Consider the following 26,246-nt stretch of genomic DNA (forward strand, 5'->3'; position numbering starts at 1 on the left):
CTCTCAAGTGATTGCTGGTCTGTAATAGTTTTCAGAGGCTTTCTGTGCATCCTTCTCACTTATGCCTTTTTAAAATTCTTTTGTTTCAGTTGAAAGATGATGGGACTGAACTGGGTTGTTTTTCCCTCCAGTCCGTAGCTGCGATGGCTGCAGTGATAGAACTGGGCGGTGATTTCTAGTGGGAGTTGACTAACCACAGAGACCCTTCTTCCTGTCCCCTCCGCATGTTCGCTGAAAATCCTACTCTACTGTCCTCCCTTTTGATCTGGACAACTTGCGTTGTAGAGAAGTCCAAATGTATGGGGGACAGGAGGAGGAAATTTTAGGATTTTATTAAGAACCAAAGAAAATCCAGTGTCTTGCATATTAACAGAATTTCTTTTGGCATCTCCCAAAACACCCCTCTAGATAAGCATAGGGGACTCAGGCATTGTTTTTGATAATCCTGTTCCTCTTTGATAATAAAAAAGGCCCACTCTGAGGGGTAAAGAGATTATCATAACCACCCTTATAAGGTTTCATTGAAACTAAAAATGTGTTTGGTGCTCTTGTCTCTTATAGAATATTCTCAACTGGGACGTCTGTGGCTCAGCAGGTTAAGTGTCCACGTTTGGCTCAGGTCATGATCCCAGGGTCCTAAGGATCAAGTCCCACCTCAGTTTCCTTGCTCAGCGGGGAGCCTGCTTCTGTCTCTGCCTGCTGCTCCCCCTGCTTGTGAGCTCTCGCTCTCTCTGAGACACACACACACACACACACACACACACACACACACACACACAGTGTTCTTGGTTACTATAACTGAACTCCCATCAGTTGTTTCTTAGAACTTTTGAGACATTAAGGAGTTTCTGGTTTGCTGAATATAAAACCTAATTAGATCACACATGTAAATTTTAAAAATCCCCAGCAGCTAACTAACCTAGGAAGAAAGAGGGACTCTCCCTAAAACCTGAGGCCCTTTTTGGGTATGTTTGCCTTTTTGAACTGTGCACTCAGAGGACATTTGAATTCTGTGATTTGAAAGCACTGTATTTTATTTGGAGGAAGAAAGTGCAGGGGTGAATGGATCACATCAAAAGATGTCATTGTAACACAGTAACAACTTGACATTCATTTTCTTAGTGTTGTGTGCATAGAGCAGGGGAGGCAGGGAGGTGAGGAGCAAACCAACCACCACCTTCAGAACTACCAGTGAGATCCAGTTTTAGTGACTGTTTTGTCATAAGACTCTAAGGCAGCCTGTAGTATGTTTAGCACCTAAATTTTTTTAAAAAACTTTTCTTGAAAAATTTCAAACTTACATAAACATGGCAAGGATAGTACACATAACTTCTACGTTCCCTTCATCCAGAGTCCTCAGCTGCCATATTGTTTTCTCTGAATGTATTATAGTCCGTATTCATGGTAGTTCTGTTCTGTAAATTTGTGAATGAGAGAATACGGAACCATCTCTCCTGTAAGAGATACAGGGTTAGGTTCCTGCCAGCCTCTGGTCCTCATATTTTCATCGAGTGATAGATACCTAATAGATAGATTGTTCCGTATGTGCTTCTGTTTAAAGGCATCTTATTTTAATATATATTGTTGATTCATTAACATTGAACTAATGACCAAAAGTACTATAACTCATGCCCGGATGAAATTTATTTAACCTTTTCTCTGTAAGGCACATCACAACATCTTTCTTTGTGCTTAAGATCACTTCAGGATGACACCTAGGGCCCACTTTAAATTTAAACAGTGAAATCTCCAACAAAAAGCCCCACTCACTGCAGTAATTTTTCTTTCCCTTTATTATAGTCCAAGTACTTGACCATAACCATTCAATAGAGGGGTCAGAGTCCTTTAGGGATAATCTTTTATGTTCCGAAGTCAATTAATTTTTTCTTCTTCTTCTTTTGGTAATTTTCACACGTGACTGTTGCTCACTTTGAAATTTTCTTTTGACAACTGGAATGGATTTCTGTGAAATGACGCTCACATTTGCCTGCCATATAGATCTTCCTGAGTTCTTCTCTTATTTCTGAGTAATTGTCTCAATCTTTGGGTCCTTGACCACAGTGGAGCTCAGCATCGAGTAGCGAGGACTTGGTTCTGCAGAGGACTGTCATCCTGGGGACACCCCTGGTATGGGCTTCCCAGAGATTGAGTTACTTCCTTCATGGTGAGGCTTTATTTGTGCAGGAGTAAGCTACAACCTTGGCGTTTTATGTAAGCTACCAGTTTTTTTTTATTATTAAGGTAGAATTGATACACAACATATATTAGTTTCAGGTGTACAACGTAATAGTGTGATATTGGATAGTGTAAAATGATCACCATAATAAGTCTGCTTACTCTCAGTCACCATACATAATTCCAGAACTTTTTTTCTTGTGATCTTTTAAGATTTCTCTTAGCAGGGGCACCTGGGTGGCTTGGTTGTTAGGTGTTTGCCTTCCGCTCGGGTCATGATCCCCGAGTCCTGAGATGGAATCCCGAGGGCCGGCTCCCTGCTCAGCGGGGAGTCTGCCTCCTCCTCTGCCCTTCACCCTGCTGGTGTTTTCTCTCTCTCTTTCTCTGGCTCACTTGCTCTTGAGTAAATAAGTGAAATCTTAAAAAAAAAAAAAAAAAGATTTCTTTTAGCAACTTTCAAATATGCAATACAGTATTATCTATAGTTGCCATGCTGTACATGACATCTTCATGACTTATGTTTTTTTTAATTAGAAGTTTGTACTTTTGACTCTCTTCACCTACTTTGCCCGCCATCACCTTTAGGCACCAATTTTTTGACTCACAGTTCTCAAAAATTTAGCATTTGGTGTTTCCTGGGAGTGTGCTAGGAAAACCTGGGTTCTAACTCGGCTGTACCACATAACTGTGCTACAGTTTCCTCTGTTGCAAGATGAGGATGAATGTGCCTGCTCTGATTTGTTGAGGATGAAGAGGGGTGGAGAGTGAGGGTCAGGGAGGGAAGAGAGACCAATGTGCCCTTGACTTTTAACTGAGTACCTGCTAGGTGTCAGGTACTGTGAGGCATCTTACTTAGTCATCCCAACAACCCAGAGAGGATGGTGATAGTAATGTTGTCCTCATTTATATGTGAGGGAATAGCCCAGTGCTTGGAATGCTTTTTCACTTGAGTTTGCTTTTAGACTCAAGACTGATTTCAGAGTTCATGGTCGTCTGAGGCTATGAGTGTCACCACACTTTATCAGGGATAAAGTTCAGTGCAGATGTAAATTACAGTACTTCTTTACCATAACCTCTGAGGACCAAGATACTGACATAAGCACTTAAATCTACTCTCCTAGATAGGGGTATCTTAGCTGATAAATAGGGAAAGTAGATTATGGATTATTTAATCTTTCCTGATTGAATTCAGTTTTTGGTGAATTTTCCATGATTTTGATGTTTTATACTCCTGGAGGAAGTGTCCACTTTTTTCTATTGTACATACTCTTACAGTCTTTACTTGAGACTACACTTTGAGCCATTGTTCTTTTTTAAAGATTTATTTATTTTGGGTGGGGGGAGGGGGGGCAGAGGAAGAGGGAGGGAGAGTTCCAAGCAGACTTCCTGCTAAGTACAGAGTCCAATGTGGAGCTTGATCTCACAGGCCTGAGATCATGACCTGAGCCGACATCAAGAGTCGGACGCTTAACTCCCTGAGCCATCCGGGTGCCCCTGAGCCATTTCTTAAGCAATATTGGCTGTTACTGGGTCTTTTGGCCAGCTATTCGTTTTTTTTTTTAAGATTTTATTTATTTATTTGACAGAGAGAGAGCACAAGCGGAAGAAATGGCAGGCAGGGGGAGAGAAAGAAGCGGGCTCCCGTGGAGCAGAGAGCCCGATGTGCTGTTGTTACTGTTATCCCAGGACCCTGGGACCGGGGCCTGAGCTGGAGGCAGAGGCTTAACCCTCTGAGCCACCCATGCGCCCCTGGCCGGCTATTCTTGTTCAGATTTCATTACAACTCTCACGGGTAGTCTCCTGTATTTTATGAATATTTATGAATGAGGAAACTGAGGCATATAGAGCCAGTTAACTTTCAAAGGTCACCACTGACATTGATTTGATTCTGAAACTAAATTCTTATTGCCACGGACCACTGTCCCTTCTCTGATCACAAAAAGGAGCAGTTTGTATAAGTTGGAGTGGTAGTCCAGAATTTATTTTTGCTGTGCACTTGCTATTTAGACTACCATAAGACTAGTTTTCATCTCACTTCCTTGTCATAATACATCAGAGGTTGGCAAACTGACTCTGTAACGGGCCAGGTAGTAAATATTTTAGGCTTTGCAGGCCATACGGTCTCTGTTGAAACTACTCAACTCTGCTTCCAGTGTGAAAGCAGCCATAGACAAACAAATGATCTTGGCCATATTCCAATAAAACTTTATTTATGGACACTGAAATTTGAATTCCATACTCTTTTCATATGTTACATAATACCCTTTTGATTCTCCCCCCCCCCCCCGCCCCCCCAGCCATTTGAAAATGTGAAAGCCATTTTTAGCTCATGGATAGTACAAAAGCAGGCGGTAGGATGGATTCGGCCAGCGGGCTGTCATTTGCCAGTCCTGTTTTTATCGTTCTGGAGTTGTCTTCCTTTGTGTTTCCTTTTTGGGTGTTCTTTTGTAACATTGGACTCTTAGGTCTCTGCTTGCCTTGCATATGGTGGTATTTAAGAAGTGTTGGTTTGATTTTAGGCAGCCAGCCCATGGAAGCTTTCCTTGCTTAGTGATTTAGTCTTTGACACCTGCTCTCCTGACACATAAAAAATGGAGATTGTAATTCGGAAAGAGATTTAATCAGTAGGTAACCTCAGATTTAATCTGTAGGTAACTTCAGATACTGCTTAATAGGCCTCTGCTCCCCAGATACTTGTTTCTGCATGTGTTGGCATAGTGGAACGTCAGGCCTGGGGAACCTCATGTTCAGTCTGTGCTCAGCCGTTAGTACTTTTTGTCAGCAAAAGTCATTTTACTTGTTTTATGTGCAGATTTTTCATCTCTAAAATAAAAGGGCACAGTTAGGTGTTCTCTTTAGCTGCCCTCTCTCTGTAGATGATTGTTATAGTCCCTGTGAGGTGTAAACTGCCCGATTTTCAAACTGAGGACCAGTTTGCTGTAGAGCTGGCCCGAGGAGCAAGGAGCCGGTGCTGCTGCTGGGCTCCGCTGAATGTGCTGGTGCACCCAGAGCAAGTGAAATGAATGACTTGCCCTGAGGCCACGGGCTTCCAGTTCATCGTGTTTGAATGCTGGGCCTCTAATTTAGGTTTGCCTTCTGCTCTTGCCAGAAAAAGAGAGAAAAAGCTGGCTGTGTTGGCGAGATTCTGGGAAAGACCTCCCAGACCACACAGCTTATGTTCTTCCGGGATTGCTTGCTCTTTGTCTCAATGACTTTTTAATTTTCAAGTGATGATTCTTCTTGTGGAGGCAACAGCTCTGGCTGCCAAGAAGCTTTTTCCTGATATACTTCTGAAATTTTCCCCAATTTAGTTTCTCTTCAGTTACTCTTTAATTCTGTTGGTTTTTTTTTTAATAGAAGTTTTTTGCTTCATGAAATTGTATCTAATAAAAGCTTTCCTATCCTTTCCACAACAGCTCCTTCCCCATCCCCTGTTGGTGTTTTTAGGTAGAGAAAATGCCTGTCTAGGGAAGGGGCCCTGGCCTGCTGCTCTGTCACTCTGACATGCAGCCCCTTCCCCTGTAGCTTGGGGTATGACTGTCGCCAGTTTCCAGATGGCACCATGGCTCTTTCTGCCCAGTGACTTTCCTGGTTCTTCTCTCTGTGCCCCAGAGGGAAAGGAGTTCATTCTCCTTGATGTGTTCTTTCTCAGGAAGCGTTTATATTGTTTTCATCATTTTAGAGCATTGCAGATTTCTCTGAAGTTCTCCTTCCTTCCTGTGACTTCTACCTTGTTATTTCTAGTGGACTTGAAAGTTTACAGTAGCCCTCCATTTTTTGGTGAGTCACCATCCCTAACTTTTGATTCTGAGTCAGCTGCCTTTTTAACACAATTTTGTTTTTTTGTTAGTGTTGATCAGCTAAGCGTCTAATCTTCCTGCTAGATACGGGAATGCTCTATAGCAAAGTGTACATCTTATGCCACCAAGGTTTTGTATTTCCATGTTGGATGTTTAAATTTTTTTTTACTGAAATAAATTCACACACCATAAAATTCACCCTTTTAAAGTATACAATTCGGTGACTTTTACTGTGTTTACATAATGTTCAACACTGTCGAATTCTAGAACGTGAAAAGATAAACCCTATACCCATTAGCTCCCCTCCCTCCAGCCCTTGGAGCCACTAATCCTCTTTCTGTCTATGGATTTGCCTGTCTTGGACATACATATAAACGGAATTATAAAATGTGTGGCTTTTTCTTTCTGGCTTCTTTCAATTACTGTAATGTTTTCCAGGTTCGTTCATGTAGCATTAAGCAGTACTTCGTTTCTTATTTCCAAATACTCCATTTTGTGGATATACCACATTTTATTTATTCACATTTGAAGGATATTTGGGTTGTTTCCACTCTTTTTGGCTCTTATGAACAGTGTTGGAATAAACGTTTGTGTGCAGGTTTTTGTGTGGTCATATTCTCTTGGGTATAAACCTAGGAGTGGAATTGTTGGGTCATATGATAATGCTTTGTTTAACTTTTTTTTTTTTTTTTAAAGATTTTATTTATTTATTTGACAGAGAGAGATCACAAGTAGACGGAGAGGAAGGCAGAGAGAGAGAGAGAGAGGGAAGCAGGCTTCCTGCTGAGCAGAGAGCCCGATGTGGGACTCGATCCCAGGACCCTGAGATCATGACCTGAGCCGAAGGCAGCGGCTTAACCCACTGAGCCACCCAGGCGCCCCTATGCTTTGTTTAACTTTTGAGGAACTGTCACACTGTTTTCCAGAATGACTGGATTACCAACAATGTAGGGGGGTTCTAATTTCTCCACATCCTTGCAAACACTTATTATTGTTGGTCTTCTTGATTAAAGCTATCCTAGTGGTTGAAGGGATCATTGTGGCTTTTTTTTTTGTTAAGGATTTCCTTTTTTTTTTTTTTTTTTTTTTTAAAGGATTTTACTTACTTACTTGAGAAAGAAAGAGAGAGCACAGAGGGAGTGGGAGAAGCAGACCCTCGCTGAGCAGGGAGCCTGATGCAGGGCTCTATCCCAGGACCCTGAGATCATGACCTGAGCCAAAGGCAGACCCTTAACTGACTAAACGCCACCCAGGCACCACTCGGGTCATTATGGCTTTGATTTGCATTTCCCCTGTGACTAATGATGTTGAGTATTTTTCATGTACTTATTGATCACATGTATATTTCTTTAGCAAAGTGTATGCACATCTTTTTCCCTTTTTAAATTGTGTCTTTTTTTTTTAATTGAGTTCCAGTAGTTCCTTATTCTAGACACTGGATCCTCATTAGATACGTTTTGTAAATACTGTCTTTTCACTTTCTTTATAGTGTTCATTGAGTCCCTAGGTTTTAATTTTGACAGCCACTTTATCTTTTTTTTGTTTGTTTGTGCTTTGTAAGATGGCATCATATCTAGAAACCATTGCCTAATCCAAAGTCATGAAGATTTATACCTGTATTTTTTTTCCTAAGGGTTTTTGTAGTTTTAACTCTTACATTTAAGTTGGCTACTTTCTGAGCTAAGTTTTGTATGTGATGTGAGGTAGAGGTCCAACTTTATTCTTTTGCCTGCAGATACTGTTTTCTCAGCACATTTTCGTTGAAAAGATTCTTTCCCAACTGCATTATCTTAGCACCCTTTTTGAAAATTATTTGGCCATAAACATGTGAGATTATTTTGGGCCTTATTGGTAACATTAACGTTCATCAAGTAGCTCCCCTTATTTATATTAGGTCTTCATATTGGCAGGTGTTGCTAAGATATTCCTCTTGAATCTTAATAGGCAGATATATCTGTTAATCTAGTTCTCCTTGCAGAGCTTAATGAGATGTTCTCAGCTAATAAGATTCCATTCTTAGGCCAAGATGACTTTTACTCTTGGTACTGTGAAAAAAAAAATACTGGCTTTATTGTCATACTTAAATGGATTTTACTTTTTGGAAAAGATTTTATTTATTTGAGAGAGAGAAGGAGCATGTGCAAGGGGGAGAGGTCAAGGGAGAGAGGAGCCCGAGCAGGCTCTGTGCTGACTGTGGAGCTTGATGCGGGGCTTGATCTCACTACCCTGAGATCACGACCTGAGCTGAAACCAGGAGTTGGACACTCAACCACCTGCACCAGCCAGGTGCCCCATACTTAAATGGATTTCTATACCATCATTTTCTTTTCCTTAAGTATATAGCATAGCTAAGGTTTTTTCCGTCTTAATGTCTGTGGTCTGGGGGTTTAAGAGTTACGTGCACCAAATCATCTGTCAGGATCTAGTGAAGTTTTAATGTGGTATTCTGTTGCTGGGCAACATTTTAGTGACTGCCTATAAAGTGTTTCACTGTAGGTAAATCTCCCTGTAAATCTGTAAGTGGGCTTGAACAGTTTGAGTCCCTATTTTCCTGCATAGCTGGCTTGTCTCAGCCTTTGTCACCATCTAACTTGTGCCCTGAAGCCAGGTCCTCTGAATCACACCAGTCCCTTTGCAACCTTTATTGGCAGAGCTGAGAAATGTCTAATCCATAACCTCCATCAAACTGATTCATTGTGACAGCTGTTTTCACAAACCTCCTGCTGTATCAGGTAGGGCTAAGATCGTTTTTCTAGAGTATGTCATTTTATTAATATAATTGGATAAAGCAGTTACCATATGATTTGCTTTTTATGCCCTATAAATTAGCAATTAAGGATAATTACTGCATCCATGAAAGTTTGCAACATGAATCAGTACAGCTTTGGCAGAACAATTATCTGTGACAGTTTCCTCTCAGTCTTAACATTATTCTTCCGAAATTAAAATTCTGATAAACACTGTATTTTATTTACTTATGTTTATTGTTTGTCTCCTCCTACTAGAATGTCTGCTCTCTGAGAGTGGATACTTTTGTCTGTTTTATTTCACTGAGTATGTCACTTGCCTGGAACAATACCTGGCACACAGTAGGTACTCAGATTTGCATATATTAAATAAATGAATAAATGAATCAGTCAGTGAATAAAATTATAAATGTTATCTGCTTAGATGTCAGGTCGTTCAGAGAGGAAAAATGATTTGGTGCTATAGGAGATACAAGTTAAATTTGACATATAAACGTTTGGTCTTTTACATTTTTAAAGACCCTTTAAATATTTTTTTCCTCCAAAAGCTATTTCTCCTTAGCTTTATTTGGTGAAGAACCTTGCATAAGAGAAGACCATTAAAATATTTTTATTGAGGGGGAAGCCTGGGTGGCTTAGTCAGTTAAGTGTCTAATTCTTGATTTCAGCTCAGGTCATGATCTCAGGATTGTGTGATTGAGTCCTGCACTGGGCTCCATGCTGGGTGTGGATCCTGCTTGAGATTCTCACTTTCTCACTCTGCCTCTCCCTCCCTTCCCCCATCTCCCCCTCTGGTGCCCCCTCACCTCGCTTTAGTTCTTTAAAAAAAAAAAAAAATTTTTTTTTAAATTGAGGAAGAACTTGAGTAGAGACTCTTGGCAAATAAGGCAGGTGGAAGGAGTTTAACAATCTTTAGAAGCTGAAATGGAGGTAGTTCAACACACACTACACCTCCTTTATGCGATTTCAGTTCCTGTAAATAGTAGGAAGGAAACTAGTTCTTCTGTTGTAGATAGGTCTCTTCTTTTTTAACCGTCTGCAGATGTAGTCTTTTCCTGCTTCTCTGCTAAGGCTATGTCTGAATGAGGGGGAGCGAGTTTCACAGGAAAGATGTACATGTGTCAGTGCTCTCCTCCTGGGGGAATAGGAATGGCGGTGCCTGCCACGATGAGCATCTGTTCTTATGGTTAGGAGATTGAATTGGTGCTTGCTACCCGAATTTGTACACTCAGTAGTATAAAAGGTGTCAAGTAACCTGTAAAGGAAGTCCTCTCTCTCCAGTATTAATCCAAGTATTGACTGTTGTCTGAATGACATATTTGGTGCAATAATGCAGAGATGTTCTGATTCTTCCGAATAGCATTCAGGGAGAGGCGAGGAGGTACAGAGGAAGTTTTGCAAAATTCCTATGCACAAGTTGTTTGCCAAAACACTTTATGGGGCCAGGGTAATAGTTATAGACCCATTACCCCCCAGGGATCTGGTTTACTAGGTAGAGGCATTAGAGGTAGCACCTTTCTGATATTTAGGGACAAAGGGATTCTTCTCATTGGTCACTCTGTTCTTGAGCTTTTCAGTGTTTTTTGTTTTTTTGTTTTTGTTTTGTTTTTTTTTGGGTCAGACTTGAGAAATAAGCACCTTTCCCCCCTCTAGCCTGGGTCAGTGCTCACTCTTCAGGGTTTACCTTGGTCAGCTAAGGTGGGTTTTCTTGTAAATGGACCTTAGCTTTCCCAGCTGGGCTCGCTGAGAAGTACTGCGTCTCCTGGGAGTGCTTAAAGGTTGTCTACAACTGAGGACCAGGCACTGGGGACAAATGCTCTGGTTTATATCCTGTATGTAGCTTGGCTCTCGTCAGCCCCATTCAGAACTTGTGCGTGAATATTTCAAGCGCAGGTATTCTACAGTATGCTGTTCTTGCTTCTGCTGCTTGCGGAGGCTGGACTATAACTGAATCTGATCCCAGCTCTTTTCTTTTACATCCTTGGGCCCTTCTCATTTCAGGAACACCAAGCATCCAGTGTTCTCGTATACCTGTTCTTTCCTGGCTTCACCTTGAAAGCTTGTCTTTTTAGAATGTCAGTTGCTAGGGATGATGCCCAGGGCATGGGTTCTCAGGAGAGGCAGTTAGAAAGGCTGTTTGGTTGGAAGCCATAGAGTTTAATTGCTGGTAGCACTTGAGCAGAAAGGGTATAAATGAAGAGCATGACTTGTAACTAGGTAAGAAAGACTGCCTTTTTTATGTGTTGTCCTGATGTAGCCAGAGAAGAGCTATTTAGATTAAGGTCTATATGATTAAAGTATTGAAGATACTGTCATGTTAATCAGAGCACTATTATTTTAAAATTGGAACGTGTGTATTTGTCGGACAGTTTCTGTAAAAGCTAGTAGAACGGATAAAAATTGTTCATACAATGAAATATATAGCGATGAAGGTGAATAAACAAGTGTTTTACATCAACACAGATGAGTTTCACCAAGAAAAACAAAACAAAGGCAAACAAAGCAAGTTACATATGGGCACACACAGTAGACTCAATTTATAGAGAGTTCAGAAATAGGAAAAAATGAAACCATACGTGTAGAGATGTAGACATAAATGGTAAAACTGTACAGGAAAGCAAGGGAAGGGTTGTCGTAATGGTGGCAGGGGAAGGGGCTATAAGTAGTGGGGCACAGAGGGGAGCCTAGGTTCCAGCAGCATTCCTAGTCCTTCACTTGGGTGGTGATTACTCAGTTGTTTGCTTATTTTTGAATGTGTATGTGTGTGTTTGAATGTACTTCAGTATTTATATTTCACAATTTAAAGCACTAATTAAAGTGGAGAGGCGAGGGCGAAGTATTAGCTAAGCAAATGTATACAGGAGTGCCTTCCTTTCTAGGCATCATTTCTTTACAGAAAACTCCATGGTATTGTCTACCATAGGCCTCTCTGTTGGCAGATCTCTCCAACCTTCTATCTCCTAATTTTTCAGCAGATACTTCTTATTTTGAAGCGTTGAGATTGGGAGTTTCTCAGATCTAGTGAAGCCAGTGCCTGAGCCCATCTGTTCATTAAATTGTGCCTCGCTGAGCAAAGACAACTTGAATAGCCTGGGTGACGTTTGTCATTTTTTTCTCTACGCCTTTTCTTCTCTTCTCCCACTTGAAATCCTTCCTTCTTCTCCCCTGCATGTATTTTAAGTTAAATCCCAGTGAGCTTCAGAGCTCTTTTGCAGTGGGTTCTATGCCTGGTGCCTTTGATTAGAGAGCTAAAAGGAGCTACTGTGCTTGGGAGCTGTAAGATGCCTCTTTGATTTTTCTGTTTTAATCCTGGAGAGCGTGGACTTTCTAGATCACTTCATATGTCTCCCTTACTCTAGACTGAGTGCTGTCTGCAACAGAAGTGTAGCATTGCCCAGTACTCACCTCCTTGCGGATGGACTTAGGGGCTTCTTCCTTCAGCTTCCCTTTTTCTTAGGCCTTCCATTGCTTGCCTCTATCCTAGAATGGGATGTGTGGATGGCAAGACATTAACTTCTTAATAATTGACAAGAACATGGTGGTGGTGCTCACTGGGATGAGATTACAAACGTCATTCATCTCCATGTCTCACATGCCTCTTTATCCTGAACAGTCTATTTTATGACTATTCCATTGTTTGTTTAATTCCTTCTTCTATCTCTGGGTCTGTCTTTTGAGAAGCTAGCCTGATGTTTCTGTAAGTATTTCTCTTATGAAATTAAAAACAGGGACGCCTGGGTGGCTCTTTCGGTTAAGCCTCTGCCTTTGGCTCAGGTCATGATCCCAGCATCCTGCGATTGAGTTCCACATCGGGCTCCTTGCTCGGCGGAGAGCCTGCTTCTCTTTCTGCCTCTGCCTGCCACTCTGCCTGCTTGGGCACATGCTCTCTCTCTCACTCGCTTGCTCTCTCTCTCTCTCTCTCTGAGACAAATAAATAAATAAATAAAATCTTAAAAAAAAAAGAAATTAAAAATAATCCCATTCATTTAGCCATTCACCAGTCATTCCACAAATATTTGAATGCCTTCAAGGAGCCAAGTACTGTTCGAGATGTTGGGGATACAGTAAGTGAACAACTTCTGTTATGGTAATCTTACCTCTAGACAGTTAATTTTCTCTTTTTCTCTCCCTCTGTAGGTCCTCTCAGGCTGTGCCATCATTGTCAGAGGGCAGCCTCGTGGCGGGCCTCCTCCCGAGAGGCAGATCAATCTTAGCAACATTCGAGCCGGAAATCTTGCACGCCGGGCAGCCGCAACTCAGCCTGATGCAAAAGATACCCCAGATGAGGTAGGTGCTTCCAGAGGCTTCCCTGAGGCTGTGGACCTAGGTTGTAGCCCAATCTCCTAGACTGATGCAAGTTTTGTAATCTTTTCCTGTGTATTTTGGGTATTAGTTTTGTATCATGGGAGTGAGGGTCTGGATATACCTGTCATGGCTTGCATGGGTTTCCACATTCACCACTGTTAGCAGTGATCCCTGTCTCTGGCCCTTTTCTCCTATCTTTTCCCATAAGCTTGGAACCTCTTCTGGTTTGTCCATGTTTTCACTCCTTCTCTTGGCCTAGGTTGGAATATTTGCTAGGTTGTCTCAGTCATTTGAGGTTGCCGTTGGTTATGGCAGAATTCTTTTATTAATTTATGTTTGAATTCTTCATGTTCAAAATTCAGAAGGATAGAGAGTAAGAAATCTAGTTCTCTCCAGGGACTACTGATGTTGTTAGTGTGTTGTATCTCCTTCCAGAGCTACTTACCACCTGTGCCAGCAGACACTCTTCCTTTCATAAATAGTAGTATACTGCATGCCTCTGTTTTATTACAGATTCTTAATCTTGGATCCACGAACCCCTAAAGGCATCTTTGAACCCCCTGAAATTGTTTGCAAAGTTTTGTGTAAACATGCATTGTTAAAGGAGGGAGTTTTAATTGGTTTCTTTTTTTTTTTTTTAAAGATTTTATTTATTTGACAGAGAGAAATCACAAGTAGGCGGAGAGGCAGGCAGAGAGAGAGGAGGAAGCAGGCTCCCTGCTGAGCAGAAAGCCCGATGTGGGGCTCGAACCCAGGACCCGGGATCATGACCTGAGCCGAAGGCAGCGGCTTAACCCACTGAGCCACCCAGGCGCCCCTTTAATTGGTTTCTTAAGGCAGCTTGTGGCTCACAAGTAGTCAAAAGCCATTGTGTTATGGTGATTTGAGAGACTTCTGACCCTGTGTCCCAGCATCCCCTCCATTGCCCTGTTTTTCTGCCTCTAACGCCTGCCCACCTTGCTGTCTTTGTGGTCTGCTTTGGACTCCTTCAGTTCTTACATCTCCTGGCAACTACTGTGAGTCCAGATTTGGCATGGTTTAGTCTTCTTGGCTCCCATTCTTTGAAACCTCAGTTCTTGTCTCTTCTTAAGTAGTGCTTGGCTGTCCTCAAAAGTGAAATTTCTGGATTGTAATTACTTGTCCTTTCCCCAACTTGATGATAATTGGGCAAGTTTGGTACCTCACCTTACCTCTGCTATTCCCTGATGTGGAAGTGAAGAAGAAAATGCAACTCAGGGGATCTTCTGTTTAAGGAAAACATGTAGTTTTTAAAAATCTATAATAAAGGGACATTTTGTTTGAATTACAATAATGAATCAATATTTTAGAAAATGGAGAAAAGTCCCCTGTAATTCTGTTAGCAGCAATCCAGTTAGATTCTTGGGCTGATGACAAAGTAGGCCAAAGAAATTCTTTTTCATTGGTCTTCCATCAGTGACCACAAGTATTAGGAATAGTGATAGTGTAGACATTGGGTTGTTTAGTGAGGATGAAACGAGATCATGTCAAGTGCTTATTAGCATGTGTCTATAAAGTGCTTGATAAATGTTACTTATAATCACTACTGCTATTTGTTAATTTCTACTGTAAATACTAGTACTGTTAGTACTAATACTGTTAGACCAAGCCCTGAAGATTAACTATCTCTTAGTAGTTTTCATATTTTGGATCCTAAGTGCTTTTCTTGACCAACATTTGGAATAGTTATTTTTCTTTCAGTTGTGTGTTGTGTAATAGCTCGAGTACTCATGAAAGGAGAGTTGACGCTGGCTGGCTAGGGCTGATTAAGTTCATTGCCCCAGAAGAAAGATGCAACATAGCCTCTAAGAAAGAAGGGTTGGGTTTTAATTTCCTGTTTTGTGGATGGGAATCTAGGGCAGAGGAACACAAGGCCAGTTGGAACTCGTTCTAAAATATTTTAACAGTATTCTATGTAATAGTACGGGAAAATCTTAGAGGAACTATCCTAGCTGAGGGAATACTACAGGATCTGATCCCAGCCCTCATTCTAGTTTCATGTATTTGTACAGTGTCGTGCTTTTTTTTTCTCTTCCAGAGCAGCTCCATCTCATTGTTTCTCCTGGTAACTCTTCAAAGATCCCGGAAATGTGAAGTATTTGAATGTTGCAGCTTTCACCCTTTCTCAGCCACAGTCACCACTTATCTGTCCTGATAATCCGATAATCCAGTCTCTCTTTTCCCTGCTGTAATCTGTTTTTTCCCCACCCCCCTGCTACTTCGCTTTTGAAGCTGCTTTGGCTCAAGTGACCAGTGACATCAACTGGTAACCCAAATCAGAAACCCTATTTCCTTTGCTCTTCCCAGTGACATGTAGGCCTTTATTAAGACCTAGAAAGGGGCGCCTGGGTGGCTCAGTGGGTTAAGCCGCTGCCTTCGGCTCAGGTCATGATCCCAGGTCCTGGGTTCAAGCCCCACATCGGGCTTTCTGCTCGGCAGGGAGCCTGCTTCCTCCTCTCTCTCTGCCTGCCTCTCTGCCTGCTTGTGATTTCTCTCTGTCAAATAAATAAATAAAATCTTAAAAAAAAAAAAAAAAGACCTAGAAAGAGTCCGCCTCCTTTAAGAGATCTCTTCTCCATCCTTGAAACTTCATTGCTACTCTTTCTTCCACTCTGATGGTCTGCTAGGAATGCTGAAATAATGGTCCTCCTGCCTTCATTCTCTTCCCCTCTAATCCTTTCTCCATATGCTCCCAGATCTTTTTGAAACAAAATTTCATTTATTCCCCTGCTCAGTGTTATTCCCACATTCATTCCATGTTTATATGTATGTCTTTGTCTACTACACTGTAAGCTCTTCGAGAGGTGGGACCTTACCTCACATCTCTGTTCTTGAGCCTAGTCAGTGTCTGACACGAAACAGATACACAGTGAATAAACAGGAGAATAATGAGGTTTAAAAACTGAGCTTCTCCTTTTTGGGGATCAGTGGATTGTGGAATGTGGCATTACCCTTTTCCTCTGGTTTTCCTTTGTTTTGGAGCATGTTGTCTATTTTTTTCACATTCAGAAGGAGTCAGGGATGGTATGGCTCATTTGCTTCCCTTTGTATCACTGTCCCAAATATCATTTGGTTCTTATTCTCTGCCTTCACTCATGATACCTTCTTTCAAAGAAGCCCCATTCTCTCCTAAGTCCTGTGGTAGTAAAAACAGCTCCACTGTACGTCCCCAGTTGTCACTGCCCTGTTCCAGGCTAATCCCCAGCGTTGCCTAGCTACTCTAGGCAGCCTAGATACTGCATTGACGGGCACTGTGGGAATTACATACTTATTTCCCACAGATTTACTGAGTTCCTGTTATGTGTGAAGCCCTGTGTTGGTTTCATGAGAAATCCAGAAATGAATGTTATGGTCCTATGTTCAGTGGAGCCTTCAAGACTTAGGATGGTGGGTGGTGAGCCATAGAGGAATTGGTTATAGCACATGGGGTGCAGTGGGTGGGGTGATTAGAAGATGGAATAAGAAGTATTGAGCATTGGGGCATGGAAAAAGGTAGCTAGCTTTAAGGATTTACATACACTGAACATATATATACATACTGAACATACATCTGTTCAGTAGTGGAGGAGTCTGCCTGGTTCAAAGAAAAGATTGGAATTAAAAAACTCATTTCCTTGTAGTAGACCTTAGACCTTGCTTGAGGCAGGGAGCAGAGTGCAGGCTGCTAGCTTGCCCGCTGTTGAGCGTTCTAAAGGGAAGAGGTGATTTGGAGTCTCAGCTACTTAACAGCCATTTGCTTCTTAGATTGAGTGCTGAGACATCATGAACAGACCACAGCTTTCCTTCCTGTGAGGCCATTCTGGAGCTCATTTGATAAATGCTTTGGGCAACTTTTCCTGTACTTGATTCCTAGAGTTGTTCTGGGAGGCTGTGTTGGGATAGCCTTCTCCAGCAGATAGGCGTCTGCTGGCTGTCCTCCGTATGGACACTTGGACAAAGATTTGTCCTGGAGTGCTCTCTTGGCCTTGCGAGGAGTGATGTGGTCAGTCGCTTCCATGGGTCTCTCAGTTGCCTCTCTTCATAGCTAAAATCTTGTGTGGTTTGGGAATGTGCCCAGCTCTGGGTGGAACATGACTCAAGAGGCTGGTTTTAAAAAAGCAAGGTTATAGAAATTAGGTTATTTTTTCTTATAGGCTTAGGTATATGTCCTTTCTACGACCTCCAGTGTGGCTTTCTCTTATTGCCCAGTGACTTACCAGCTGTAAAATATGAGGTCCTAAGGTTGAAGAGAAGGGTGCTCCTTCAGCGAGTCTTAAAAGCTTTTAGGACTTTTGTCTAGTTGGTAGAAATTGCAGGTTTCCCCATAGGTGCTAGATAGTTCCTTGTGAACTGACCCTTGATGAATGAGTTTTTACCAAAGTCCTTTAGGAGTACTTGTTTTGTCAGAGCTTTTCCAAGTATTTAGGAAAACCACATTTTACTGAATTTTGGATACTGGTGGGGCCTCAGAGCTGAATCCTGAACACGAGGTAGCTGTAGGACATGGCTCAGGCTGTTAGAATTAAGTGAATCACTAAGGTCATCAGAACGGAGGAGGCTTTAGTTTTAGTTTGTTCAGTACAGTTTTTGTGATGTGGTTGACAATTGGCCTCATTTTTCAATTACAAGACCTTTGGTGACAGGTGGCTGCTTTCATTTTTAGGGAGTGGAGCAGGGGGTAGAAATGGGACATGAAAATATGATGAACTTTGTAGGACCATTGAGTGATTGGCTCTTTTGTTCTTGGGTGCTTTGAGGAAAGAGCATTAGATGAATGAGGATAATCTTGTTTTTGTGTCTTTGAGAACGCTTACACAGAATTAGGTCTTCCTAGAAGCATTCCCAACTGATGTTCTGTAACACTGCTAGTTTTGTGAGTATCAGCCCAACGGATTGGTGGATTGCCATCTTTGGATTGGCTTCTGGTTTCTGAGAAGTCATATGGATGTTTTTCTTTTAGAAAAGCTTATTGGGTAGACCCATGGGATAATCTTAATGGTCTGAAAATGTTAGCAGAGGCTTCCTTTCCAGGCCAGTGATGTACTGTTTATGTTTACTCTCTGTAGCCTGAGCTCTGTGGCTCTGGGCAGTTGTAAACATGCATATCTATGCACACTTACCTTTCATGCTTTGCGTTTTTTTCTGCACACGAGGTCCTGCAGATCCTATGTTCCTTGAACCCCTCCTTCCTCATTTCTGTTCTGAGGGAACTTGGGGGCACTGAGCTAGGTCTAGACTGTAAATTCAAGTGCAGGTGACCTCTGACTGACTGGACTCTTTCAGAGGAGACCTTTTCCTTTGTACCATCCTAGAAGTGGTGGGGTGGGAGACTTCGCATTTTGTGGATGTCTGGCTCACCCCTTATGTCAGGGCCTTAGATGGTTGGAGGGAAGAATGTCATTGTCAAGATGACTCCTTACCAGCGCCTGTTACTGGTGTCTTCCCTAAGATTCTGGGGCCTGGGTTCCACTGGTGCAGCCACCAGTGGAGCAGGAAAAGGAAACATTTTGGGGAGACTAGTTCTTGCCCTTCTCAACTCTGCTGTTCTTAAAAAAGGTGGGAGAAATGATAGAAGCAAGGCTTTTCCTTGAGCAGGAGGCTCACTCTGAAATAAGAGTGCTAGAACTTTGCCTTTACTCTGACGATGCCTTGAACCGGTTTCGGCTAGTGTAATAATCAGTGAAAGCACTTTGTAAACTAGAAAGAGGCAAACAAATGGAGATGGTAGTTGCTTATGTTTTCTCTTTGACTGGGTGAGTTCCTGGAGCCTGGACTTCTCATTGAAGAGTGGGTTGATAAATATAAAGCATTTAGAGTAGTGGCTGGCTTATGGCAAGTGCTGAAAAATTATTGGCAAAATTGGAAATATTATTACTCATGGAGGAAACTATAGCTCTGAATAGAAAGTAGTGGAGGAGAAAGTCCTGCCAGAATCTGGGCAACTATGACATCTGCTTTGAGGGCATGTGCTAGTGAAACCAGTTGCTGGGTCCCCCCCCCCCTTTTTTTTAAGGTTTTATTTATTTGACAGAGCGCAAATGAGCATGAGCAGGGGGAGGGGTAGAGGGAGAAGCAGACTGCTCACTGAGTTGGGAGCCTGATGTGGGGCTCTGTCCCAGGACCCCAGGATCATGACCTGAGCCAAAGGTAGACACTTAACTGACTGAGCCACCCAGGCGCCCCACTAGATCCTCCTTTTTTATGAGCCCTGTAAAAATGCAATCTTTGTTATGTGCATTTCATTTTTATATTCCCCTCAGGGCTTAATGTAGGGCCAGGATATTGAAGGAATGAAGTTGCTTGAATGCTGATTGTGGTCGGGAACTAGGCAGTTCTCATGTGACACATTTGTTTTGTCTTGCAGCCCTGGGCATTTCCTGCCCGAGAGTTCCTTCGGAAGAAGCTGATTGGGAAGGAAGTCTGTTTCACTATAGAAAACAAGACTCCTCAGGGGCGAGAGTATGGCATGATCTACCTTGGAAAAGGTGAGTTAGCAAGGAGAAAAGGCCTTCTCTCTGAGTCCAAAGTTGCTCCAAAGATCAGATTTTATCTGGTGGAAGGCGGGTGTGAGTTCTGGTGGAGGTAGTTCTAGGACAGTTGGCTGTGGGTGTAATTGGAAGTCTTTTGAGTACTGGAGCTCTCGTGGTGCATAGGTGCTCCTGGTGCAATGTCCCTGATTGCTGCTCCTTGTTAACTCCTCTGCCTGCTTTGCTGGCCTGGGTTAGGTGTGCATAGTACCCATAGCATCCTTCCTTATATTTAGACCATCGGCCTGTGTCACTCAACGGCTCTGTCCTTCGAGGTCATAGTGCTAATTGAATTCCTATAGATTTCCTATTGCATCTTCTATTTCCTTTATCTGTCTTTTGGGTTTTCTTCTCCTGAGGCTGTTTAGGAAAGGAAGGGTTGTTTAGGACTCATGGGTTTTTGCAAGCCACATGGTTTGGAATGGACTGGAAAGAGCACAGGCTTTGGAGCTGTGTAGATGTGGGTTAGAATTCTGGCTTCTGTTACCATGTACTCTTATTTAACTCTTAGCCTTTGTGTAAGTCCTAGTTTTTTCATTTGTAAGCTATTGAGAGAGTTGAAAGAGATAGTGTGTGTGAAGTACTTGGCCCTGGCACAGAGTATGTACTCAGTACTGTGTGTGCACATGCACATACGCCTGCTGTTCAGCTGGGCCAGGTGGCTCATGTGGTAGGAGGTGTTCTGATCTTTTTTGGATTAGGGGGAGGAACAGAATAAGATTGTGGGATGGAGTTTGAACAGAAATAGGACATTGAAAGGATTGGTAGAGTGTTCTCCATAAAGCAGCCATTTTGGGAGTTATTTTGGGAGCAGTTTTTTTTTTTTTTTAAATCTTTGATTAAATTCTGTGATTCTTTGATAAAATAACCTTCCCACTGAGCTGCTTTAGATAATTTTTTGACTTGGGTAGTCAGTTAACTGGAAGTAAGCAAGCAGCTAACAGCATTCTCTTAAGATTCTGATTTTAACTGTAGAGGTCTTAGGAAAGTGAGTTGGATGACTCCAGGATGACCCTGTCATTTGATTTACCCGGTAGACAAATGCCCTTTTTAGCCTCCCAAACATTTGGCTGTCTGCTTCTTGATTGAATGGGAAATTATAGAAATATATAGAATCTTTTCAGAAAGAGAAACAAATTTGCCTTTTGCCCAACATTCAGATAATGTAATGGGCAATAAACCACTTAAGCATTATTGTTAGATGGCTCCTGGTTAGAAGGAATAGAAGCTCATGGTCTTCAAAATGCAGTTGCTCAGGGATTTTATCACCTACAAAACTCCAGTTCCATAACAGCTGGTCAGTCTTCTGTTACCCTGCTGCAGACCTACCTGAAGCTACAGAAAATGGCAGGCACAGATAGCTCTATAAAGACACCACCTCTGAGAGTTCTTTTAAGTAAACCCAGTCTTCAACTAAAATGGTCTAAGTATTTTAAGGAAGGTTGACATTTAAAATTCTTTGTTGTTTTTAGAAAGTTCATTTTTAAAATTGACCCACATTATAAACTGGATATATGTGCATGATAACATGCTAGTGTTTAGAATAAGACCTCCTTCCTAGTGCCTAGGAGGTGATCGTAAATACAGACTGAAAGAATGTTTGGAATTGCCTACCCTGAATGTTTGGAATCATCTACATCTTTTAGTTTTAAAGGTTTAAATGACTTAAAAGTTTAATATTTTCACTCAGCTCTTTTAAGGAAATCTCCATGCCAATTCTAATGAAAGGATGCATTGGCTTAGATAATCAGTATCCATATGTTTCTGTTTCGTGGCTACTCCCTTTTTGTGATGGAGAAGAATGGTAGAATTTGAGAATTTTTGGTTGACTTCAGATTTATTTAAAAAAAGTTAAGTCTTCTGACTTTTGGAGAAAATATAGTCACCCACTTGCTCAGAATTCCATCCCAGTTGTGACTTGGTCAGTTTTATAATTTGATAAGTACTAAGCAAGAATAATAAGATCCTTAGCCTACAAATTCCCCATTTCAGTATCTATCCACCACATTTTGTTGCTGGAGTTCAGTCCAGGGAAATACATTTTTCTCCCTTTTGAAGGAGCAATCAGAACTCACTTTTTAGAAGTGGGCCAGCCAAGGGCCATTTCAGAGCACCCTCTGCCAAGAAACTGAAAGCTATTTGGCATGCAGTTGATTGGCTGGTTTTGTGACCACACACCTTGTTTGTACCAGGGCTTCATTCTTTCTACTCCCTGACATCTTGGCACCTTATTGCTCAAGATTTCATTTTATCGTTAAACCCTTCCTTTTGACTTTTTAATCTTTGGGATTCCTGTTGCTTTGAAACAACCAGTGTAATATTTGCTAATGTCAGATAGCTGTGTGTGTCTATGTCTGGCCTCAACAGTAACCTCAGTGGAAAGGTTCTGGTGATCTATGCTCAGCCTCAGAACCTGAGAATTCGTTGTATAAATATCATTCATCTCGACTTGCCTTGGTAGGAAAAGAAGCTTGTAATTTGCTCCTGTAGCAATCTGGGCAATGCTAATGGCAAGGCATTTAGGCTGGATTTGGGGTTGGTGTGTATATTGTTACTGCTTAGCGAAGTCAATATATAGTGTATTAAATATAAATCTTACAGAATTTTATTCTTTGCTGACGGTACCTATTAGCTGGACTCCTGTGTTTCAGTTTATCTGGGACCTTGTTCTCTGCCACATTAAAGATTTTTATGCAGCAGTTCCTTCCAGATGTCTTCCTTTATCGCTTTGTCTGGCAAGCGGAGATTTGAGAGCATACAGAACCTGAAAGCTTTTTCAGTAGCATGGAAATGCAATTAATGTTTCAAGTGCCCAGGTAGAACCTAATCAGATTGGGTTTTAAGTTTACCTTCATTTTTCTTGCCTGCTGTTATATGATAGATTAGAAATCTAGACACCACCTCTGCCCCTGTGTCACTCAGAGCAGGAGAAAGTCTTTTGACAAACGGTGTAGCTTGTCTTGGTGTCCTCTTGGAGCAGAGAATAGGGCATCCTGAGAGGAATTAAGACTTCCTGTGTAAAACATGATAGACAATCCTAAATGAATCCATCTGATTGCACAGCAGGTGTGTGGACTAATTTTTTGTTTTTAATTCCTGTTGTGTGCTGGGCACTGTGTTAGATTTACAGACATTGTGGTTTAATTTTCACAAGAACCCACGTGGCGGGTACACTTCCCATTTTATAGATAAATAAATGATGATACTGAGGGACCTTGTCTAAGCTATTAAGTGGCGGAGTTTGTGTTCCGCTCCAGGCCCCTGCTGCTTAGGTCAGTGTTCTTTATACTCTCTAGGGCTGCTGTGTGTGTCTTGCTTTTCTTTCAGTCTCTGTAGTTCCTGAGATTGCCTTTGGCTTGAGAGATACACAAGAAAATTAGAAACAAAGTCCTGAAGAAGATTTATAGATCTTTGGGTCTTCAAGACTAGACATTTTGGGAGAAGAAGTTTTCTGAAAAACCCAACACTGTATTGCTACCTTGTCCAGTTCTCTGGCAACATCATTCTCCTTGAGGAGCTTAGGGTGAAAAGTGGTTCCATTTGAGCTCTGCTGCTGTTGTAGACAGATTGGCATCTTGTGTTTAATTCCCCTTTTCCTCCTCAGATACCAATGGGGAAAACATTGCAGAGTCTCTGGTTGCAGAAGGCTTGGCCACCCGGAGAGAAGGCATGAGAGCTAATAAGTAAGTATTTATTACTCTTCCTACTCCCTTAAATTTCCTTCTCCACTGTGAGAGCTGTGGTCACCTAAAAGAGGTTGTGTAGTCAGCTCTACTGTGGCTTTGCTGCATTTTCTTTCCTGTTCCTGGCATACAGTGGGTAACTGCTGGTGCTCTCCTGACTTTTAGGACATTTCTTGCCCCAGTGTGGATTTTTCTGAGCCAGGAGGTCACTCAAGATTCACTAGTGGCATTTGACATGTGTAACTCCTTTAAATAAGGGAGTTAGAGACAAGGCACTTCCATTCATTATATTCATAAGAGCCAACAGGCTATGTCTTACATGATAGACACTCAGTTCCAGACTATCCATCCGTCCCAAAAGATTTATTGAACACTTACTGTGTGCTGGGCTGTGTTCTGGGCACTGAGAATACAGCAGTGAACAAACAGTTTCTGCTAACATTTTAGTGGGAAGACAGACAGGAAACCAATAAACAAATAGGTATACAATATATCATGTGCAAGAAATAAGTGCAGTGAAAAGTAAGGTGGAGTGAATAAATAGAATTCAAAGCAAAATCCGTTGCTTAGGATCTAGGGAAACCGACAAGGGCTCAATGGTTCTGCTTTAAAGTCAGGGAAAATTTTCTGTCTCTCCAAAGCCTTTTAAGCCCATTTTGGTCTACAGATCTATAGATGTGTCAGTATTAGGTAAAAATGTATTTGTTCAGCTAATGGCAGTGTGAAGATAATGGGAATGAGTGTTAGTTATGTAAGTTTTATAGCACATGTATCATGTTCAAGTTCACCAGTGTTGGCTCACAGTAGGATGGATTGCAGCTGGCTTTAATTAACACTTTAGTCTCTGAAAAGTGATATGTTACATCAGTAATTTGGAGGCTAAAGATGCTGTTTAAATCATTAAGTCCTTGCTATATTATATGACTGTTGTTGGTGTACAAAAGGCTTTAGGTAAATATTTGCACGAACTGTACCAGTGATGGGGATGAGCAAAGACAAGAATGTACTTTTTTTACATTCTTCCTGCCTTTGTAGACTTGAGGCCAACTCATTCGCTATAAACTTCTGTGGGTCCTTTCAAACTGCAAAGAAACATTTGTTGGAGCCTATAATTGGGGAGTGAGCATGTGGGAATTTAATTAAATAAAGACCTTTGTCTTAGGTGGTGTTTTTGGAGGCTGAAGTTGTATCTTAAGGAGAACTGTTGGCATGATTATGATTGCAGTATTTTTTGGGAATCCAGTTGGCAACCAGAATGAAATTTTTAAAAAGCCCATAACTCTGTTGTACCATCTCAACAAAGAAATCTCCCTTGGAGTCCTGATCTTTTTTCTTGAAAGCTGTCTTGACTTCTCCTTTTTTCAGTTTCTATGTTTGCTTCTATCTCTTAAGCCATACTTTTTATTGAATTCTGGTTGCAGTCTTGGGTCCCCAAGGATGTGACTGTCTTTTTTGGGGAAGAGGGGGAAAGAATAGTACTGAAGACTTCTGGCTTGAGAAATTACAGGTCAGGGATCTCTGTTCTGATATCCCTACTGCTTATTGTGGGAGATTCAGTTTATGCATATAGCCTTTGATGGAACCAGGTATTGAGATTGTGGCAAGGCCTCGGAGTTCTCTGTTCCCTTTAGCTCAGGGATGTGTGTGTGTGAGGGTGGTGGCTAGGGGTGGGGGAGAGCCATTTCTGGTTTTGCTTTTTGGTCTATCTTCTGGTTTTCACTGTTCTCATATATATTTGGTTTCCTGTGTCATGGAGGAGGAGTCTTCCATTTTCAAAATGGAAGCTTTTCAGACTGCTTTTGGCTTGCTGGTCTTTACTGAATGTGTAAGTAGTTTTGGGGTGACATCTGTAATAACAGTATTTGCTCTGTATTCCCCAGCCCTGTTCTGTAGACAGTAGGGATTAAGGGTGGTTCTTAGTCACTTTCCTTGTGCTGTGTCCTGCCGAGCTCTTCCTGTGTCCAGTTGAGCTCTTCCTGGATCCAGTTCCTGAGTCTGGGGTGGTTAAATGAAGCTGTATCCCCCGGAGAGGCTTCCCTCTGAGCCACCAACTTGTTCTCTTGGAATCACTGATGGTGGCAGTACTGAGATGTGTGTTCTTTGCATCTTCTCATTAAATGCTCTTAGGAGCGAATCTGTTGTTTGAGGGAACAAGTCTGGAATCCGGAAATCACACTCATGGTGATTTTTCTAGTTATAGGCTTAGGCCTGTAGCCATAGATGTGAAACAAATGCTTTGGTTTCTTCAAGGGGAGCAGATGCTGAAGAAACCCAGAGTTCAAAGAAGAACCTGATCTCCCCCCCCCCACACCTTGTGAACTCATCACATGTTTCTTTTTCATGTCCCAGTCCTGAGCAGAACCGGCTCTCAGAATGTGAGGAACAAGCAAAGGCAGCTAAGAAAGGAATGTGGAGTGAGGGGAACGGCTCACATACTATCCGGGACCTCAAGTATACCATCGAGAACCCAAGGCACTTTGTGGACTCACGCCATCAGAAACCTGTCAATGGTGAGGCCTGGGGGGAAAGACATAATACAGAGTGATTTCTGTTTGTTTTCAAGTTTCTCGAAGTTTATAAAAGCTGTTTTACTCGGTAGCCAGAGGAAATTGTTAAGAGTGTAACAGCACTGTGGTATTTTGGAAGGTAACTTGAATCCAGTTATGTAGGTTACAACAGATGTGTTCTGACAGAGGTTAATCCTTTGCTGGTGCAGGGGAGGAGATTGCTGGTAATTTTCCACATTGGATATCTTCCTGTTTTCTAAAAGCTACCACTTAAGTAATATCCCTGAAATTATAATCTGTATACATGTAAACACACACACACACACACACACACACACACACACACACACACACATACGTGTGTGCGCACTCACTCATTCACACTGTAGTTCCTGGCCCAGTTTTGAGACCTGTTAACTACAGACAGAGTAAAATAAAATGATTATCAAGTCTGAATTATGACTTCTTTCTTGCTGTGCACTTGGTACTTAGGTGGTGAGCCAGC

The 26,246-nt window shown here is 41.8% G+C and overlaps 1 protein-coding gene across 2 annotated transcripts in view; it reads left to right on the forward strand.

The window, feature by feature from the left end:
• The window catches only part of SND1 (staphylococcal nuclease and tudor domain containing 1), a 422,576-nt gene that overhangs the window by 17,934 nt on the left and 378,396 nt on the right, over window positions 1–26,246 (forward strand). For both annotated transcript variants that reach the window (XM_047695928.1, XM_047695929.1), the window contains exons 2-5: window positions 12,860–13,009; window positions 19,389–19,509; window positions 23,156–23,234; window positions 25,584–25,744. In XM_047695928.1, coding sequence (XP_047551884.1) covers window positions 12,860–13,009; window positions 19,389–19,509; window positions 23,156–23,234; window positions 25,584–25,744 — 511 coding nt within the window. The remainder of the gene's footprint in view (window positions 1–12,859; window positions 13,010–19,388; window positions 19,510–23,155; window positions 23,235–25,583; window positions 25,745–26,246) is intronic.

The sequence above is a fragment of the Lutra lutra genome, chromosome 11 (assembly GCF_902655055.1).
Source record: "Lutra lutra chromosome 11, mLutLut1.2, whole genome shotgun sequence".
In the NCBI taxonomy this organism is placed as follows: Eukaryota; Metazoa; Chordata; class Mammalia; order Carnivora; family Mustelidae; genus Lutra; species Lutra lutra.